We start from the raw sequence: 21050 nt of genomic DNA, 5'->3' as shown, positions 1-21050 counted from the left end.
TGCTTAGGCAGCTTTGTGTATACTAGCCTCAACTTAGAAGCCACCTAAAGACCTACTACAGAAAACAGCGATTTGAAGAAACTTGTGATACTACGTAACACTACTGAACATTAAAAAGATGGACTATCAATGCATATAATAATATGGATAATTGAAAAAACATTGAATGGGAGAATCTAAACATAAGGAACAGGAGCACATATCCAGTCATTCTATATCCACATGACAGAAATCAAACAGAGGCTGTGAGTAGCAGGAGTGGCTCTAAGGAATTTCCAGGAAAAGAATGTTTCATCTTGATTTCTTGATGGGTGTTTGGATTACATAGGTATAAACGTTTCAAAAAGTATCAAATTATAACCGAGATCTATGCATTTCAGCATATAAAGTGTTTTTCTAAAAAAAAAAAAGAATTTTTTTGCTAACAGTGTCTTAAGCACTTGATTTAGTAATGTAACATACTTAGGTCATTTTGTAGCCCAGAGAGAGGGGACTGTGAGAATAGTCACTTCTGTTTCTTGTCTGCCTTGGCAAGCTACCACATAGAGCACTTCAGCTCTAGGATGGCGAAGCTTGTGGCAGCTGGCACATGTTGGGAGACGCCTGTGAATTCCCAAGCGTGAGACTCTGAATAAAGACACGGGACAGAAAAGGAAAGGATGAACATGAGATAAAGAACTCAATCGTTTATTAGATCTGGAAAGCCAAGGAGACAAACGAGTCAGTGTAAGGTTCTGAACATGTGTGCTGAACAGCACATAAATGAGAGAATCTAGAGAGGGAAGCTGTATGGGGGGGGTGGCCTAAAAATTCTGAACTTAGTGTCAAAATGTGGTTTTCACGTGTCTGAGAAGTGGATATGTACAGTAAGAGGTCACACAGAATTAAAGATGGGATTCAGACTGAAGAGTCTCATCTATCTACGAAGGAAGCCATACCAAATAGTGGCACCAGAGATTTCTCAGACTCCAGGAGTAAGTTCAGGGAGAAGGTCATGACCACTTTGGGCAGACTGCTGTTAGGAAAATAAGGCAAGCCATGACACAGCTCATAAAGGACAAAAAGGGAGAGTTTCCAGAAGGAACAGGATGAAACCACAGGCTCAAAGGCTTCAGGAAATCTCTTGGACCCCAGCGTGATGATGGGGGGGGGGTGTCCTTGATTACAGAGGAATTCATTCAGTCTCTCATTTAAAAAGTACTTACTGAAGCTCCAGCTTAAGGTCCTGAAGAGAAAGCGGTAACATAAGAGATGGATGTTACAGAAAACATGGACAGATACAAAGTATCCTTCCACATTGCTAATGAAAGTCAGGAAGACACTGTTACTTTTTTCACGGAGGGACAACCAGACAGTGTTCGTGTCAGCAGAAACAAAAGAGATAACTCAGGGTACAAAGTCTTCAAAGGCAATAGAGGACAGGGGTTTATTGCACCTGCAGTATAACTTTCACCCAGAAAACTTGCAACTCTTTTTAGGAGATAAGAGGCATTGTAAAAGGCTACCTAATAGAAATTCACCTCACCAAGATTATACTGCAGGATTTATCTCAATTCTCAGTACATACAGAAGCATGAACTGTGGGAACTGCAGGTGTGATCAGAGGGCAGAGGGCTTTCCTGCTTCATTTTGCAGAGAGGGCAAAAGAAAGTTAGGGAAGGGCAGCACATTTTCAGAATGTAATGTGGTAGAGGCCCCACTCATACCATACCAGGAGGGCTGAATCTGAGCCATCAGAAGCCACGCTACCCAGGCAAAGCACAGAAGATTGGGGCATGCAGCAGGAGAGAAAGCTTTCCGCCCCTCACCTTGTTTAATCACAAACAAAATCCAGTGAGAAAAATCTCAGCTTCTTCCAGAGCAAAGCCATCAGTTTCATATTGCAAACCTCAATGTGGGCCAAGTTGTATCATGACTTGGTAAAAGACCTCTGCATCCATCCATCAGAATGTGCACCCGAGAGAAAAGCAGTACCAATACGTCTACAAGGTCGCATGGAAAGGCCAGCCTTGCCCTGTCTATACACGACGGTCACCTTTGGCAACCTGTCCTGATGGGATACTATGTCCCCTTGCACTGGAGGACCTCAGCTCCGTCCCACTGCACAAGAAATGCAAGGTTGTGAAATAAAGATCATTTTGTCTTCATTTAAAATGTTGTCGTTTTGTTTACAGCATTCATGAAAACATATTTATTTTGATTGTGGGCTTTTTTGCCTTCCCCGTGGTCTTTATTGTGCCTGAGGCAAATGTGTCACTGCGCTCGCACTGGGCCTGGCCCTACACAGCTGTCTAGGCTCCGTGATCAGGATCTGATCCGCTCCCATCACAGCACTGTCCATGGCACTTGTATTATAACTTTCCTTTTAAAAAATTCCATATTGTACAAATCATTTTTAGGAAAAAAAAGCCCATAGTGTAGATGCGCTGTGTGGTGGGCCAAGCCTACTGTGACAACTTTCTGAGACAGAAGCATTTGGCGCAGTTACTGAACTGCCTCTTGGGACACCTACATGTCAGAGAGCCGGAGTGCAGACCCCAGCACTTCCTACGCCAGCTTCCCATTAGTGTCGCCCCGGGACGCAGCAGATGAGGCCCAAGTGCCTAGGCCCCTGCGCCCCTCACAGCAGACTCAGATGCAACACCCAGCTCCTGGCTTCACTCCTAGCTTCAGCCTAGCCCAGCTCCACATGCTGCAGGCATTCAGGAAGTGAACTAACAGATGGAATCTCTCCTGTTTCCTTTTGTTTCCCTCTCTCTCCCTCTACACACAGACACACACACACACACACACGCACACTCTCTACTTATCGTCAAGCTAAGAGTCAGACACATTATCTTCTTTTTTTTTTTTTTTTAGATTTATTTGATTTTTATTACAAAGTCAGATATACTGAGAGGAGGAGAGATAGAGAGGAAGTGGAGCTGCCGGGATTAGAACCAGCAGCCATATGGGATCAAGGCGAGGACCTAAGCCACTAGGCCACACTGCCAAGCCCAGACACATTATCTTCTATGAATTTTTAAATCATGACTTAAATTCAACTGCATGTACTTTGTATGTTTGGTATAACAATTACTTTGCATTTCAAATTTGATCTTTCTCCCAATACCTCAATCTTTCACCAAACTATAACTTACAACTTACCTAACTACATCTCTGTGTGCTGTGCTTTAAAAGGAAATCACTCAGGAATATGCATGGTTGAGGAGCTTAACTTCCACAGCAGGTTCACAAGAGGACCCACAGATCTGTTCACCGCTCCTGACCAAACACCTTCTGCATTCTCTCACCCCCACCCCGCTGCAGCTCATCTGCCTCTGAGCCTTCTCCAAATTCCCCATTCCAGGTCAGGCAAGCATCGCAAAGGTCACTCCTCCTCCACACAGATTCTCATGGCAATGAGAATGTCCCATGAAGGAGACAGTCACACCCAAAGGTTCTGCGTTCATGACCAGGTTATTCCTGGAGTGACAGGAAAGGGAAGGTGTCAGAAAGTGGGAGTGTTCTTATAAGTGCAATAAAATGCCCAGCACTTTCACCTTGCCTTCCTGGCCTCTGACCAGAGAGAGGCGAGCTTCACACACACGAGGAAGTCAGGAGCGCCAGTGGGAGCGCTGACCCCAACAGCAGCATGGCTGCAGGCAGCATGAAGCTTCACACCGGGTTTTAAATTCCTAGTTCAATGTCCCTCTCACTACATTATCCTAAAGTCAATTTTCACTACTTTAAGAAGGAAAACAACACCAATTTTATGGAGCTTGGAAACACAGTTGTCCTGGAAAAAAAAGTTACGTGAGTTTTAATAAGGAATTCCCCTTTCCATAAAATAAACCAACCAGGCTACAAGGAACACATTTCATGCAAATATTAAAATCATAAGACAACGGCTCAAGTGAACTTCTAGAATACATGTTCCCTAACCATGCTGAACAATCACTCCTCAAATTTCTTTCCTAAGCACCTGCCATAGTTCATCTTTGCTACAGCCCTCCCTTCAAACGACCTTCTTTACAGAGGACGTCACGGTCCGGCACCGTATTTGCATGTATCTGTTGCACATGGGCTGCAAACCACCTGAGAATGAGAATCTGAAGAGCCTTTCCACCTTCGGATGCCAGTGTTGCACATATTGGGGTCCACGGATCTGCTGAGGGCTTGAAAGAATGACAGCAGTCTCCAGTTCTCAGTTTCCACCCTCCCACTTCCTGCTTTCTATCCGCCTTCCCTTTTCCGTCTCCTCCGCTAACCAGCTAATTGGTTTAGGAAAGTAGTCTGCCTTTGATTTAAGCCTCAAGAAGTTAGTGCGGACTTACTGGTGACTCAGTTCTCTTACTTCGCAGGGTTCGAAGCACCATTCCTTGGCCAGCCTTTCTTGCTGAGAAGCTTCTTCTAGAAACACTATCTTTAAAAAGAAAGAAAGAAAAGAATTATTTTTTAATGAACCATAGTCATTTGTTGTCATTAAATATCTACAGAATCAAGATGACTGAATAGGGAAAAAATTGCTTATTTAGACAGGAAAAAAAGCAGAAGGGTACATTTCTGGAGGACAGCTGGAGAGAAGTCTGTGGCAGTAGTTATACAGGCCTCCCTAGGGCAGAAGCATGAAGCAGTGAGTGAGAACATGATTAACATGAAGCAGTGAGGACATGGTTCACACCCCTAGCGGCTGGGGGCTGGGGAGATGCTTTCATCTTGGAATAAGTAAGAAGGGTCTGTGACAGCCAAGCCACAGGTGACATCGCCCGAGGGAGAACGCTGGAGACCATGCTCACTTGAGTGCTAACTGGAGTCAGGGTGCCCATCTACACCCATCTCCTATCCTCCCACAAGGCTGCCCAGTGACTAACAGAGGAAACATCATCTTAATAACGTGAGTACAGGTGCTGCAGCTCAGCCACACATGACTGGGGGATTTTATCAGGGGGCAAACCCACACTCTCCACTGACTTGCAGTCTGGCCTGGATGCTTTCCCAGGAACCAGACATCACATGTGACTGTAAGACATTGCTCTGGCCTCATGTAATCTCAGCTGCCTGAATTCACACTTTTAAGGCAGAACACTAATAGGTGGCTGATGGTGGAATTGCCTCTGCTTTCTGTGGGCAGGGCTGAGAGTGGATCCCCTGCAGCCGATGACTATGGGAGTCTTACACGCAATGGCCGTGGGGATTCTGCGACCGTATGCCAGGACGTGGGGCGTGGGTGGGTCTGTGAGTAATCACTGTGTCTGGCTTCAAAGGCTGAGTTCCCTGAGCATGTGAAGTGGGGTCACGGCAGGGGATTCTGTACTCACACTGAGGACCATGTAGACCCCTCACACGGCTGAGGTGTCTGAGCTGGCAGAGTGGGACGTTGCCATGTGCTAACATGGGGCGACGAGTGTCTTGGAAGATGAGGTGACAGTGAGGCGCTAGGTGATGCGATCAGATCTTCCCCTCACTCACAACTGAGATCTACCCTGCCAAGTTGAGTACTGTCCTGAGTCCTTGCCCCACCTTGAGCACTGGCCAGAGCCCACCAGCCCATCCATCACAGGCCTCTGGAGGTCCACGGTAGGAACAACTGCTCCACAAAACCACAGAGGCGTATTTCAAAGAAAAAGGCTAGAGAGCAGATAACCAGCCAGTGTTTCTACAAAAACGAAATGCTACATTGGATGGCACAGAAATAACAATGGGGCCCTGCACGATAGCTCAATTGGCTAGTCCTCCACCGACAAGTTTCTGGATCCCATATGGGTGCGGATTTTTCCAGAAACTTTTTGAAGTTCCTCTATATAATTCCCATCTTAAAGTTCTTATCGGGTAGTTGCCACATTTGGGTTCTTGTAGGATCAGTTTCTTCTGTTGTTTTTCCTCTTTACTATGAAGTGTGGAGGCATTTTTTTAAAAGACTTTTTTTTCGTTTTATTTGGAAAGAAAGATTTACAGAGAGGAGCCAAAACTCTTCCATCTGCTGGTTCATTCCCCAGATGGCAGCAACGGCCAAAGCTGAGCTGATCTGAAGCCAGGAACTGCTGGCTCTCCCACACAGGTGCAGGTTCCCATGGTTTTTTGGCCATCTTCTGTTGCTTTCCCAGGCCATAAGCCAGGAGCTGGATCAGAACCAGGGCAGCAGGGGCATGAGCCAGCACTGTGAGGGTATGCCGGTGCTCACAGGTGGAAGATGAGCTCGCTGAGGCATTGTGCTGGCCCTGTTTTGTTCTTGCACCTAGTAACAGTTTTATTTTTTAAAGATTTGTTTTTATTGGAAAGGCAGATTTACAGAGAAGATCTTGTGTTCACTGATTCACTCCCCCAAGTGGCTGCAATGGCCAGAGCTGAGCCGATCCGAAGCCAGGAGCCAGGAGCTTCCTCCAGGTCTCCCACACAGGTGCAGGAGCCCAAGGCTTTGGGCCGTCCTCCACTGCTTTCCCAGGCCACAAGCAGGGAGCTGGATGGGGAGCGGGGCCGCTGGTATTAAAGCCAGCATCCATATGGGATCGTAACTGCTGCCCAGACCTCCTGCCTCTGGAGGGTGTGTGTTGAGGGTGTGTGTTCCTCAGTGTGTGCCTTTCTCCTTACTCAGGTCCGTGACAACAAAAAACTAAGAGTGAATGCTGTCATTGCTCCGAAGAGCTCACACACAGCCAGAGCGCCCTCGAGACCGCTAAACGAACTCAGGTAAGCTTTAAAAACCGTACTAGAATTGATTTGAGTATTAAGTAATTTCGTCTTTTAAATATGTCTGAATTAATTCTTTCTCGCACATGCTTATTATAAACTATAGTGCTTTTTAATTTTTTTCCTTTTTAAATTGTATTTTTGACAATCTTTACATAGTTAATTAGGGTAAAAAGGTTCAAGGGCTATAGGAAAATGGGTAAGACTATTATTTCCATATTGTTTCCTTCATATATCTGAGGTAAAGGGGGATTTTAAGGGAGAAACCCCACCCAGTCTCCCACCCGCCCCAGGTCCCTGATGTGGGGCATGCTCCAAGGCTCTTGCTCAAGTGGTTTTGACAGTTCACCAGTTATGAATTGCTGCCAATCTTGCCACTCCAAGCACAATGAGGTCGTTGAAGAATCCACTGACTGTCATAGTCCATCATTGAGTTTCCGTTTGCCCAGTATTTTGCTGCCAACATATAGCTGAGGTGGTTGATTGACTTGTTCTGTCCTCTGTCTCTTCACGGTTAGGGTTCTGAGTCCAGCAGTTCGATTGGGGGGGATCCCCAAAGAAACTTTGTCTGAGGTGTTCCCAGACCAGATTCTTGTATGCACTAGCAAGTACAGGGCCCGGCACAGTCCATCGCTCCGATCAGTTGGTGGTTGCAATTGCTGGGCCGGCTCTGCTTCCAGCCCTGTCTTCCACTGGAACCAGTGGGTGTTGCAGTCCAGCCTGGTTCTGCCCAGCACACACTCGGCCCTCACATAAACCAGTGTGAGCTGCAGTCTAGTCGGAGCGACCCACAATAACCCCCACCAGGCCCGCCCCCTGCCCTGATTTGCCAGTATGTGTAGCAGACTAGTCCAGTCTGTCCCACATCCCATTCAGCTCTCATACATGTCGACGGGTATTAAAGCCTAGTTCCATCTAACCAGCTCAACTATCCAGCCCTCACGGATGTTGTTGGGTGTCTCTCTGTCTAGCCACCCCAGCCTCTGTCCTAGTTTTCATGCCCTCCCGTGGGGGTAGTAACCCAAGAGGGAGGAGCCCACTGTTTCCCTCCCAGGCCATTCCCACTCCTGGATTATGCACTCTCCAGGTGGTTCTGTTATAGTGCTTTTTTAAAAAAGGAAAACTTTGTACCCAAGAGCACATTCTCCTGGTGTGTAGTTAGTGTACGTGTATGATGGAGGTGGTCAGTTACTGGAAAAATGAAATGATAAATCATTATTTTCTAATACAAAGTAATTTCTAAAGGATCAACTAAAAATTGTAAGTAAATATCTTAACTCCACGTGCAAGTAGGCATTCAAAATATACAAACAACAGAAGAAGTTTAAAAAGCAGTTTACTATTTGGTAATCATAAACACTTTAGGCATCTCTGGTAAGAAGGTAGATAATATAAAATACATTTATGTATTTAAAAAGCTGTTGGTCACTTGCCAATCCCAGCTTTTTTTCTATTTTCATGAAAACTGAAGACAAACTTGAGTCTCACTTTTCCTTTTGGGTTTTTCTCTTATCTGTGGGAGTTGTTTGATGCACCAGACCCGGTTATGAGCTACCTTTGCTGCCAGTATCATATTCATGAAGTCCCTGTGGGACTTTATGTAAGGGAGGTATTGAGAATCCAAGTGTCGAGCTATACAGTATTAAAAATGGCTGACTGGCGTCTGTTCCTCCTCTGTCTCTGGGGGAGGGAGGGAAGCTATTGCTTCGGGGAAGCTGAGGTCCAGAGGACAGTGGGAGTGATAGTAACATGAAATGGAATAGCACATGATAATGCCCAAAAACTGAATCATGGCATGAGCTATGCTGATGTTACGATGCTAGATACAAAGCTACATTATGTTTTTCTAATATGTGGGCGAGACACAACAGTGGTGTACGTGAGAGGGTGGTCTCTAAATTCAGGCTTCGCAACACAGAAGCCCAAGGCCAGCTGGGGAACCAGGGATGCATCGTTTAATCTTTTGTGGCCTGGTTCCCTAATCTGGAACACGGGTAACATCTGTGCTCTCTTCACAGGTATACGGCAAGGACTAAATAGGATTATGTTGGTGAAGATGTTAACACAGGCCTAGAATATCCAAGTGTTGTTATCTGTTATCTGTGTTCATTAAGTAGAATAGGATTGCTTGCTCTGTGAAGCAAGAAAGCAACGAATGAAATTTACCTGCAGAAAATAGTTTTACTTTTAAGTGTAATACTGCGAGAAAAATTGTTTCATGGCTCATGAAATACTGAAAAAAACCCACTGCTTTTAAAATCTGGTTATTTGAAAGGCAGAGAGTGCCAGTCAAGATGAAGTGCTTCCGCCTAAATGCTCACAACAGCAAAGACTTGGCCAGGCAAAATCCATCCAGGCCATCTCGTGTGGACGGCAGGTGCTGTCTGAACCACCCCACCGTCTCCCAAGGCCTACACTCTCATGATGCTGAGAACAGAGCCAGTTACTGAGCTTGGACACTGTGAGGAGGAACATGGGCACATCAGCCTGCATGACAGTACCAGGCCAAATGCCCATCCCACACATCAAGTGTGTCATAGATCTTTCCCTGTCCTGCCTCCCAACTGGAAGACCCAGATGGAGATCCTGTTTCCTGGATTTGACCCGACTCAGCCCTGGCTATCACAGCTGTATGAGGACTGAGCCAGCCAATAGAAGCTCTCTCTCATTCTCTTTTTGTATCTCCCCACCCCCCATCATCACTCTGCCTTTCAAATAAATGTGGCAAAATTACAACGTATGGTTGATATTTGCTTTATGGAGCCATGGCTTGTTTGTATCAAGTCAACCAGGCTTACGTGGCCATTTTCATTCACTTGCCACCGAGTGCTTGGTGTGACCTGCAAAGCCTTTTGTGCAGGCCTGTCTAGATGGGCTGCCAGGCACACATATCATCATTAAAAATCACATTTTCATAAAACCATAGAAACTGCCAACTGGCAAGGGCCTTCTCATTTAAATCTCTTGTTTTCTAGATGAGAAATTTGAGTCCCTTCTGTTGAGCAAAACAACAAAAGTGCGCTCTGACTTGAAACCGGCACTGTTTAGGATGATCAATAATGAGAATGTCAGGAATGCTGAAGCCAAAAGTAATGACTGTCAGCTAATAAAACAGATCTTTTCAACACGAGGGCTTCGAACACCAGACGGCAAATCTGGGCAGGAGGCTGGTTGCTATGAAACACAGTGAATTGCTCTTTGGGTCATTGTGAAGTAGCTTATCTCATCCAATGATATTTCATTGATAACAGGTGTCTCAACCCATCGCGTAAAAATCCACTCTTGAACAGTTGCGATGAAAGACAAAAGCAGGCATAAACACAGCATTTCAGCGGTTCCTGCAGCATTCAGGCAATAATGAACATTGCCATATGAGTCCAATTCAATTCAAAAAGACTGATGGAAAAGTAAGAGGAAATAAAATTGCCTTTAAAAAAAAAAGCCAACAGGATGGAGCAAATGATGTTGTAAAAGCAGCAAGCAGCAGCATGAGGGACTTCGACCTCTGAGTTTAAAGTTCTCCTTTACCAGATTATGGGAACTGTTCAAAGTAGACAGCAAGTAGGAAGATCTATCGGAACAGGCCTGGAACGCTAAAGACTCCCGCACACTCTGAGACTGCTTCCTTTACAGTGTTAACCAGCGAGCAGGAAGGCTTCTCAAAGGATCTAGACGGTTAATGTTTTTGGCTCTGTGGGCTATACAGACTCTGTTGTATTACGTAACTCTGTTATGGTAACACAAAAGCAACCAGAAACAACATATAAGTAAATGGGTGTGACTAGATTCCAAGAAAACATAATGTTTTGAATCTAAACTTTATATCTTACATAACTGTCCATGTTATAAACATATTTCTTAGAAAAACATTTAAAAATATTTTGAAAACCACAGTTGGGTCACAGGCCATGTACAATTCAGGAGTGAGCTGGATTTGACAGGGCAGTGCTAGCTGCCAATTGCTGATACAGACTCCCGAAAGGATGCGAGGAAATTAAAATCCCATAACTCGAAGCCCATCCCAGGGGCTCCCACTAGAATGTGTCTGAATCTTTTCCTTTATGACTAATTTTCAACTGTTAATAACTTATCTGAAATTTCCTTAGAAGAGTACTTATTTACAAAGTCCCATTTTCCTAAAGAAATAACATCTCTTCACTGATAAAGACGTGACTATAGGAGGCAATCCAGATGTCTTTCAGTAGGCAACGGCTAAATAAACTGTGGTGCATCGGACAATGGGATCTCACTCAGCATTGGAAGAATGAAGTTATCAAACCATCGAAAGACACAGAGGCAAATGAAATGCAGATTACTCAGTAAAAGAAGTCAACCTCTGAAGGTTTCCACCAATATGAGATTCTGAAAAAGACAAAACCATAGAGACAAAAATAATCTCAGAAGATGGAGGTGGGGAGAAACAAACAGAACGCAAAAGAGTTTTAGGGCAGTGAAACTTCTCTACCCTGTATGGGAGGATTTGCATCATCGCACCCAAACAAACCAGACTGTACAACTCCACGTGAGGAAAGCCTTGCTCTCATCTTTCATTCTTATTTTGGGCTATAGAACTAGTTATTTATCCTCGGTTTGGGAGTGACAGGCTATATTGGAAGGTTTTAACAAGAAGATGACCAGGACGTAGAAGAACCTTGAGATGAAACCACGAGTTCTGAGTAGAACTGACATTGGATCAGAACAGAAGGAAGATGGTCACAGCTGCAGAGAGGGGGCAGCCATCACACTCCAGCAGCATTCCAGAGCAAAAGCAGAATGCACTCCGTAACAGACTCTCCAGCAACACAGCTTCCCGTGTCATGAATAGGAGGAACCCCTAGCAAAACAGAGTGGAAGCAGAATCACTGACTCACACTGCAGTCGATCCTCAGCTAGGAATGCCAAGCACAGGCTGAGTGACCATCTGGCAAGGATGTTGTAGCAGAGATTAATTCCTACACAGGGTGAGAGGGGAGGCCCCAACAACAGCTCGGATTCTAAACAGCATCCTCAAATACATCCATGAAATCATTTGATACCTCTTGTTTCAAAAGATGAAGCACAGGGCCCGGCGCAGTAGCCTAGGGCTAAAGTCCTCACCTTGTACATGCCAGGATCACACGTGGCTGCCAGTTCTAATCCCGGCGGCTCTGCTTCCCATCCAGCTCCCTGCTTGTGGCCTGGGAAAGCAGTCAAGGACAGCCCAAAGCCTTGGGACCCCGCACCCGTGTGGGAGACCCAGAGGAAGCTCCTGATTCCTGGCTTCAGATCGGCTCAGCTCCAGCCCTTCCTATCTGTCTCTTCTTTCCAATAAGAATAAAATCTGTTTTTTTTTTGAAGGTGAAGCATGGTCGTCCCCCTCAGCTCTGCACCAGCACAGTGATGTGCACAGAATGCAGTACTCGCCCACTGTGTGACTGAAGGCTGGCGGGGGGCCCACTGGCAGGTGGGTATACATGTGTGTAACGTGGTAACACAGAGCTCAGAGAGGAAGTGCGAGGCAGTGGAATGGGATGAAGACAGGCTAAGATGGAGAGAAGGGTCAGGCCCGGAGAAGCAGAGAAGACAGGCCGACAGCAGAGGGACACCTGGAGACCTGTGGACGTGGGGAAGAAGCAGACAGCAGAGGGGGCGCAGTGAACAGAGCTCTCCTGGCAGCCAGGTGGGAAGGGGAGATGACCAGGAGCTCAAGAGGTGATCCAGCCACAGAACTGCGGGTGCTGCTGCCTTTTACCGTCCAGTCATGAGCACAGGCAAAGCAGCAGAGCCCTGGGGGACAGAGAGGGAACAGGGTAGATTTCATGGCCACAGTCTCATCAATGCCACATCGTGCACCATCTTAACTTCTGCGATGAAGCCCCTGGGGGGACAACAGTGAGCTATGCATGTGCTGAGCCGGAGGAAATCTCACTTCCAGTTTAATAATGCCAACTTGGCATCCCACAGGTTTCATCCTGTTCGGGTTGCCACAAGACCTAGCTTCCAGCAGGTTCTGACAAAAAGAAGAAAGAAAAAGAAAATCCACGCAACGGGCACCATAGACAGCCAATGGTGATCTAGGTTAAAATCTCAGCTGGTATCTCCCTAATCCCAGGTGCTGATGAAGGCGGAGTGAGAAAAAAAGGCTGAACAAACAACGCTGTGGCCACAACATGGGATCACAATGCATTCATGCATGGTGACCTGGGAGCTGGGACTGCACAGCTGTGGCAGAAGTAGGGCGTGGGAGCCCTTGACTGAAACTCCCTGGAGGAAGGTAGCATGAGCGTCAGCAGATTGCCACAGACAGGGAGCTGGATGGGAAGCAGGACAGCCGGGACACAAACCAGTGCTTCTATAGGCTCCCAGCATGTGCAAGGCGGAGATTTTAGCCACTAGTCTACCACACCAGGCCCACCTGTTGTGTTAGCCATCAAGACTGTGGTGATTTGATGCAGCAGCCATAGGAGTGAAAATAAGCACTTATCTCAGTGCATCCTAACCTGCAGTGGAAGATCTGTCTCCTCACTGCTCTTTACCTAGGTCTTTTTTGTACCAAATGGAGTGCTAGACACACAGAGGCAGTCCAAAACATGCTTGCCAGAAGGTTGGAAGGAAGCAAAGAAGAAAATCAAGAACAGAAGGAAAGAGAGGAAGCAGTTTCAAGCTAGAGGAAGTCGCCGACAAGGCTTATGCTTACTGCAGGAGACTAACGGCGTGGATGAAGAGAACCCGGACAGGCTGCAGCTCCTTCCCCCACTCCATGCCGCTCCACTCCCAAGGAGCCAACACTCAGCAATCCTAAAACAAACCTGGGCACGGGCCATCCAGGCAGAGAGAAGAGGCAGAGAGCGATTCCAGGGCAAACGCCAACTGCATGCTTCATCGTTCCCTGACCCACTGCGGAGAAGCTACGATGCCAACCCCGAGCCAGCTCTCCCCACAGTGTGCAGGCTCAGGACCACAGCCAGCCGGGACTGCATCCTGTTACTGCCTCTTAAGGTTGGAAAACACCTTCCTCACTCGTCACAGCTATCCCCTGTCCCGTCAGGCAGAGACAATGTTCAACAGTACACTTCATTTACTAGCCCCCATGATCCATCATGGCCTCGCGCACACTAAGCACTCAACACAGGACTTGCAGCTCTTGCTCGTCTGCTCCTGGTAGGAAAGGGTCTCTTTTTAAATACATGTATTTTTAATTTGAAAGGTTCATAGGAAGAAAGACAGACAGCATGGGGTCTTCCAGCCTCTAGATTACTCTTAAATCGCCATAATGGATGGCAGAAGCTGAGCTCATCTGAAGCCAGGAGCCAGGAGCCAGGAGCTTCCTCTACGTCTCCCACATGAGTACAAGGGCCCAAGGATTTGGGCCATCCTCCTCTGCTTTCCCAGGACATAAGCAGGGAGCTGAGTTGAAAGCGCAGCATCAACTGGTGCCCATTTTGAATGCCAGCACCACAAGTGGGGGATAAGCCTGATATGCCACTATGCTGGCCCCCAAAAAGGATCAACAGAAATAAAAATTAGTTTCCCAATGAGGAAGGCTCCCCTTATCCAATGAGTCTCCTACAAAGAGAAGTTCACACCTAGGACTTGGCCGGCACTCTTCAAATAAATCAACAGGACACTCATACCATGATTTGACTGGCAAAGCCTCTTACAAAATCGATACGAACGTGCAAAGATATGATGGCCCCCCTCTAGAAAACGTGCACTCAGCACAGCTAAGTCAGGTCCAACCATGGCTCTGTTTCCCAAAAAACTGATTTTAAAAATCAAATAAAATCCGACTCCAGCAAAAAGTATTCCATGTAACTTGGCATGCCCGCCTCCTTATTCAGGTAGTGACTCAATTATAGCTTTCGCAGCAGGTTTCACGTGGCCAACGTATTGTGAACTTCATTGGACTGCTTACTTAGATCAACAAACTCAAGTCCTGGAGCCATTCATGGAACACAGCAGAAGCCCGGTTACCGGCCTTGCACATTCCTGCATAAAGATGCTAGCTGTACACCAACAGCACTTTATGTTCCTCTCTCGCTCAAAGGGCAATGCCTACCTCAACTGCATCTAACGCCCTGGCACACGGCAGAATGGTGTACTGAAAGCTGAATAAGAACTAACAATCTGGGGGCAGATACTTGATCTAGCAATCAAGGTAAGGGTTAGGATGCTTACATCCCATGTTGGACTGTGTGGGTTCAATTCCCGGCTCCAGCTTCTTACGCCAGCTTCCTGCTAATGCGCATGCTGGGAAGCCGCGGGGAATGGCTGAAATATTTTTGTTCCTGCCACCCACAAGGGTGATGGAGACTGAGTTCTTGGCTTCCAATCTGGGTCCCAGCCCAGGCTGGCAGATGCAGGCACTGGGGGAGCAAACCAGCAAATGGTAGCTCGGCTTGTCTCTCAAAGAAATTAACAGAAGTTTTAAAAGAAAAAGGAATTAACAATTTGACGCTCTTGGAAATGACATACGATTTCTTTCGGAAATTCTCCAACAAACTGCCAGTATCCCTCAGAAGTTTGCTTGCCTAGGCAAGACAAAAAGCCAAGGAAACAGGAAAACAGGAGACTATTCTAATGTGCTCATGGACTCCCAAATATTTGAACACCAAAGAGCGTTTAATTTCTCCCACAGAGAAATGCTGAAAGTACAAACTTTAGAATGAGATTGCATGGTTAAAATCGTAACTTCACTGCCTTTGTGACCTTGTACATGAATTTCAAGCTCCATGATTCAATGTCCTCACCTGCGAACTGGGACAGAGGTCCTGCAAGAACAACATGAAGCAACATCTGTAACACTCAGGCCGGCGCTTGGCACACACGTGGGCACTCCAGAAAGTAAGTGGAAGGGGTGAGCGTTTGGCCTACAGGCGAAGATGCCAATCAGGATCGCTTCTCGGCCTTTTGATGAAGATCATTTAGGATGCCCACACCCCAAATCAGACGGCTGGCGTGTGAGTCCCGTTCTACTCGCAGCTCCAGCCTCCTGTTAGTGCACACTGCGGGAGCGGCGGGTGGTGACTCAGTGTCCCGACCCCACAGCTGGCACCTGGATGCAGGTCTGGGCTCCTGTGTTCAGACTGGCCTCCCTCAGTGGCTGAGTGTACCTGGGGAGTGAGCCAATGGGTAGAAGAGCTCTGTCAGTCTCTGTCTCTGTTCTAGTCTTACTACCTTCCAAACAAAAACAAATGAGTTGACAAATCAATATTACTAAATTTATAAATAAAAGATGAAAAAAAACATGCCTTTCAGATGTTTACCGTAAGCCCATGGATTGGCTAGGGGATCTAGCAAACGTATAAGAAATGTGTAAGAGAACATCATTGCCTTTCATGAGTTACCGTCTCGTTGGTGTTGTGGCAATGCATGTTAAACCACCTCCTGCGTGAACAGCATTCTATATGGGTGCAATTCAAGACCTGATGCTCTACTTACAATTAAGCTAAGAAAACAGCAGCAGATGGACCGAAGGACTTGGGACCCTGCCACCCACGTGGGGACCTGAGGTGAGGTCCAATCTCACAGCTCCACCACTGTAGCGTTTTAGAGAGTGAACCAGAGAATGGAATAGCTTTCTGTTTATTTCCTTTCTCGGTCTCTCCCTCTCTGTAATTCTTTGAAATATATTTTTTAAAGAGTTTACTTTCTATGGAGAAAATAAATTTACAAAGACTACAAGAAATCAGGAAGACTGCATAGTGAAATGTTTCTTAAAAGCCAAACTGGCATTACAAACCAAGCTGCGAAAACTCAGAGAGGCAAAATCCGTGTGGAGAGAGTGTTTGGGGGAGGAGGTGATGGGTCAGGTGCACAGAAAAGAGGAGAAATGATGGACATTAGGGATGTACAAGAGACGGGGAAGTACAAAGGCCTGGAAGCTGTCAACTGACCCGGGTGCGTTGATGCTGTCATTGCTACGACTCAGTTCTTCCGCCTGACCATTTGGTGCTTGCGAAGAAAGCAGTCCTGCCTGAGAACAGCATCACTCGCGTTTTCATTTCAACTGGCATATGTTTTTATTTTATTATATATGTATATTTTGCCTTTTTCTCACTCAGTTTTCCAGATAAGGGGGAAAAAGGGGATGATATAAGCCTCCATTCATACCTAGAAAAACTGTCATTTTCATACTTGATGTGAGTCACGTATGTGTTGATTTTCTTAACTGGATTAAAATTTCTTTGTGTAATGATTCTGAAAATAAGGAGAGAGGCAGAGGTGAGGTCGGGCTCCACGCCCTCCAGGAAAGTAGAAACACAGAAATAGTTCTCTGGCAATCTAAAGGCATTTCTAATTACAGAGAACATCTAGTTTTATAGTCACACTTGTTTTCATTTGTTTTAAACTCAGACAATTAAATATTTTTAGAAAAATGAAAAAGAATGTGCTTGGCTTTAACAAAACAAAGATTTTCACTGCTGGCTTTCTGAGTTCAAAAAATATATATCAGAATTTGTGAAATGCTAAAAACAAATTACTGAGATATGTTAGCACAATATTTTCAGGGTTGCAACTAATTCTAACCTTCGGCACATAAAAATTTGCCAATGCCCTGACAGCCATTAAAAAAAAAAATACAAAATCAACACACAAAAATCAATACACTTGGCACACAAACAATTCCACCGTGGAGAAAGAACCTGTTAGCTCAGTCTCGTTCAAAACAGATACATTGGGCCCAGCGGCGTGGCCTACTCCACTTCCCATCCAGCTCCCTGCTTGTGGCCTGGGAAAGCAGTTGAGGACGGCCCAAAGCTTTGGGACCCTGCACCCGCGTGGGAGACCCGGAAGAGGTTCCAGGTTCCCGGCTTCGGATCGGCGCGCACCGGGCATTGCGGCTCACTTGGGGAGTGAATCATCGGATGGAAGATCTTCCTCTCTGTCTCTCCTCTCTGTATATCTGACTTTGTAATAAAATGAATAAATCTTTAAAAAAAATTATAAAAAAAAAAAAACAGATACATCTCCTCGCAGATCCCACAGAGGCCCTCAGTGGAGCCCAACTCAAGCAGGCCACTGGACCTTCCCTTCCTGGGTCCATCTCTTCTGTTCCCAGATTCCTTGTCGATTACCATGTCAATCCAGTCTTGCAAGCCTTAAACCATGGGAAACATCTTCCTGTCTCTCCACATCCATTGGTCACACTGGGTTTCCTCACTGTCTCAGGGGCCGTACCCACGTCTCTCCATCACTGTCAGCTCCATCTGTCCTATCACCATGGCTACTTCATCCCTCTGCCATTTACCTGGAGGTGCAGTCCGATCATCACTTCATATGGAAGGCATTCTGGAAGAACCTTCTCAAAATAACCGATGTCCTCCTGATTTATATCTCACCGCATTCTGCATTTTTGTTTTTACGTCTCGCACTGGTTGGTTCATACTTATTTGATAATTGACTAGAAGTGTAAGTGATATAGAAATGTAACTCTCTGACTCACCATTTTATCCTAACTCCCTGGAGTCCCTGCTCTTCAGCAGCTATTATTAGCTCTTAAGAGCTCCGAGGATACTGGCTCCAGAGGTCCACTGAGTCTGTGCCCTGCTGCAAGGAGAGGACGCCCAAGTGTCCGCTGAGCTCACCCCTGACGTGGCTTCTCTCTGTGCTCTGCACTTTAACACGGCTAACAGCAGCATGAGACCAGCCTGCACACAGAGGAAGAAAGCAACCTCTCGATGGAGCAGTACAGGGGCCAAGCAGCCCCACTGTGCAGGGATCAGTGCAGCACCTCCTGTGCGGCACCATCAAGCACCCTGACTGTAAGTGGCTGCGAAGGCTGCTTAACTCCTTAACTACGCTACACAGAGAAGAGCAGCCCCACTATTTCTTCTTTCATTTAAAAGCGTTTAACAAATGCCAATTTTGTGCAAAAGCACTATATAGGGGACTGGGAGGGACAAGGAATGGATAAAAAAAGTTATTGTTTATGGAAGGTCTGCCATGTTCCAGGACTGTAAATTGTAAGTGGCAATTTACAAGCAGCATTTCAAGTAAATTGCCATCTTACGAAGAAGCAAACGCTTAACAAACCACAAGAGAAAAGGAATAAGCAAGCCTTTATAGTCTAAATTGTTTCAAGTCTTTGACCAAGTCTAAATTTAATGATTTTGAGAAAATAATGCAGAATCAGAATTCTAATTAAAATCTACTCTTCCAGCACCCTTAATTATTCACCAGGACAGGAAAGTAATTACGACTGCAAGCAGCGACCAAACACACTGTTAGAAAAATTCAGTTATTCAAATAACTGGTTGTTTGGAAGATGTGTTAAGAAATTTATTCATTTTAAAGGCAGAATCACACACACAAATCTTCCATTCATTGGCCCATTCTCCGATGGCGTCTAGGACCAGGAACTGTATTATGGCATCCACTTGAGCAGCAGAGACCCAAGGACTTGGGCCGTCTTCCTCTGCCTTTCCCAGCAGGAATCTGGCAGGGATGCAGGGCAGCCAGGATTCCAACCACCTCTCTGACAAGAGATGTTGTTGTCACAAGCATTGGCTTAGCCCAACGCATCACAAAGGTGGCCCCAGGAATATGCTCTTACACCGCATTTGGCTAACTCCTCAAAATAACTTTCCCAATCAGATTAATCTACGGTGAAAAAATCTGAGCAATATGCGTGACACAAAGAATTCATCTGAGTGCTTTCATGTGCTGTGCTATGAAGACAGAGGTGACATAGCTAGAGATGTGCTTTCAGTATTAGGCCACAAGTTGTGCTGAGTAGAAACTGGATCATAAAGAAACCAAGGATCAGCTTTGTCCCCAGGAAGATGGGAGTAGTGTTAGCAACGGCCTCCTTGAGGTGACAGACAGAACACTGCATTCACACAGCACATGAAAGGTGAAGAAACAGAGGGAAAGACATGAAGGTATTAAACTACACGGAAGACTGGGTAGATAGCAAGCCATTCCCACCTGTACTGGCTCTAGAGCCTTTAAAACATTTTCAAAGATGGTTTTTACAAGCTTGAGTGGAAAATGTCAATAGCAGCTTTGGTGACAATAACTACAGGGTGAAACCAACTCGAACCCCCACTAGCCGATGAATGGACAAACAAAATGTGGTATATCCCTGCAATGAAATAGCACTCAACCATAGGAAGGAATGGATGTTAAGACGTTGTGCACAGAATGGAAAACCATGGAAAACGTAAAAATTAGGAAAAACAAACACAAAAGCTCATCCATTACACATAGCCATTTATGTGAAAATTCCAAAATAAGCCAGTCTATAGATACAGCAGATTTGTGGTTGCCAATAAAGGGAAGGAGGAGACAGCAAACACCCATGTCACAGGTCATGACTTCTCTTCAGGTGTTGAACATATTCTCCGACCAGATGGAGGAGACAACATTGTGAATGCAATGAGTGACACTAAAAAGCTGAATTCTGAGTTATTTGAATTTTACCATCATTAAGAAAGTTATGAATTCTAAAATAGAAGCATTTGAAGAAATTTTATTATTTTATTTATTTAAATAGTAGAGAGACAGGGACCTTCCATTTGGGAATTCACTGCCTGAATACCCTAAGCAGATGGGCCTGGGCCAGGGGGAAGCCAAGAGCCGACAACTCAACCCAAGTCTCCAGCACGGCTGGTAGAGACCCAGGTTCTCCAACTGTCACCTGCTGCCTCCCAGGACACACCTTATTAGCAGGAGTCTGAAGTCACAGGCACAACCTGCCTGAAACCCAAGTACTCCACTTAGGGCGTGGGCGTCCCGAGAGTCTCTTAACCTCTGAGGCCAAGGCTGCCCCAATAAGATGGCTTGTAATTGTAAAGCCAAAACAAAACACACAGAAATGTCAACAATATTGTGAATAAAAATTATGCTCCACACTCCCAACTCACTGCTTCCTCTCTGTTACAGACAAATATTACTTGGTTTTCATTTTAATGGCTCCTTCCAGAAAAGAATGTATTTTATGTAACTATGTAGGGGCAAGGAATGCATGGGCTTATGATACACTGTTTCATTTCAATAGTTGGAAAATTCTGTGACTTTAAAATTGCTATACCTTTACATGTCAGTCGAGAAAAATTCACTTTAAATCAGAATTACCTTAAACTGCCTTAACTTTCAAGGAGTCTGTGCGTGTGTGTCTATGTGTGTGTTTATTTTTTAATTCATGAGTCAATAGCTTGTCAACAAACTGTGATTGACATAGTTGGATTTTAAGGTGAGATTTGCTTAAGAAGGCTCATTTTGTAAAAAATAATTCTAAAAACATGTTTTAAGTGATGGCCTAAGGAGAAAAACAGCATTGTAGCCATAGCAACAGGTGCCATAGTGATGCAAATCTGAGCAAGGCACTGATACAAGACATGAGGGCTGTGTTCAGTGAAATGGTTTTAGGAATTAATGCCTGGATGATCAATTCATGC

The 21050-nt window shown here is 45.6% G+C and overlaps 1 protein-coding gene across 1 annotated transcript in view; it reads right to left on the bottom strand.

Annotated features, from left to right (window-relative positions):
* GDA (guanine deaminase) overlaps nt 1–21050 on the bottom strand; it is a 61965-nt gene that overhangs the window by 31456 nt on the left and 9459 nt on the right. The window contains exon 2 of the mRNA XM_004591769.3: nt 4317–4405. Coding sequence (XP_004591826.2) covers nt 4317–4405 — 89 coding nt within the window. The remainder of the gene's footprint in view (nt 1–4316; nt 4406–21050) is intronic.

Source organism: Ochotona princeps, chromosome 31, assembly GCF_030435755.1.
Source record: "Ochotona princeps isolate mOchPri1 chromosome 31, mOchPri1.hap1, whole genome shotgun sequence".
Lineage (NCBI taxonomy): Eukaryota > Metazoa > Chordata > Mammalia > Lagomorpha > Ochotonidae > Ochotona > Ochotona princeps.
The sequence above is the reverse complement of the archived record's forward strand: the minus strand, read 5'-3'. Positions and strand labels throughout refer to the sequence as shown.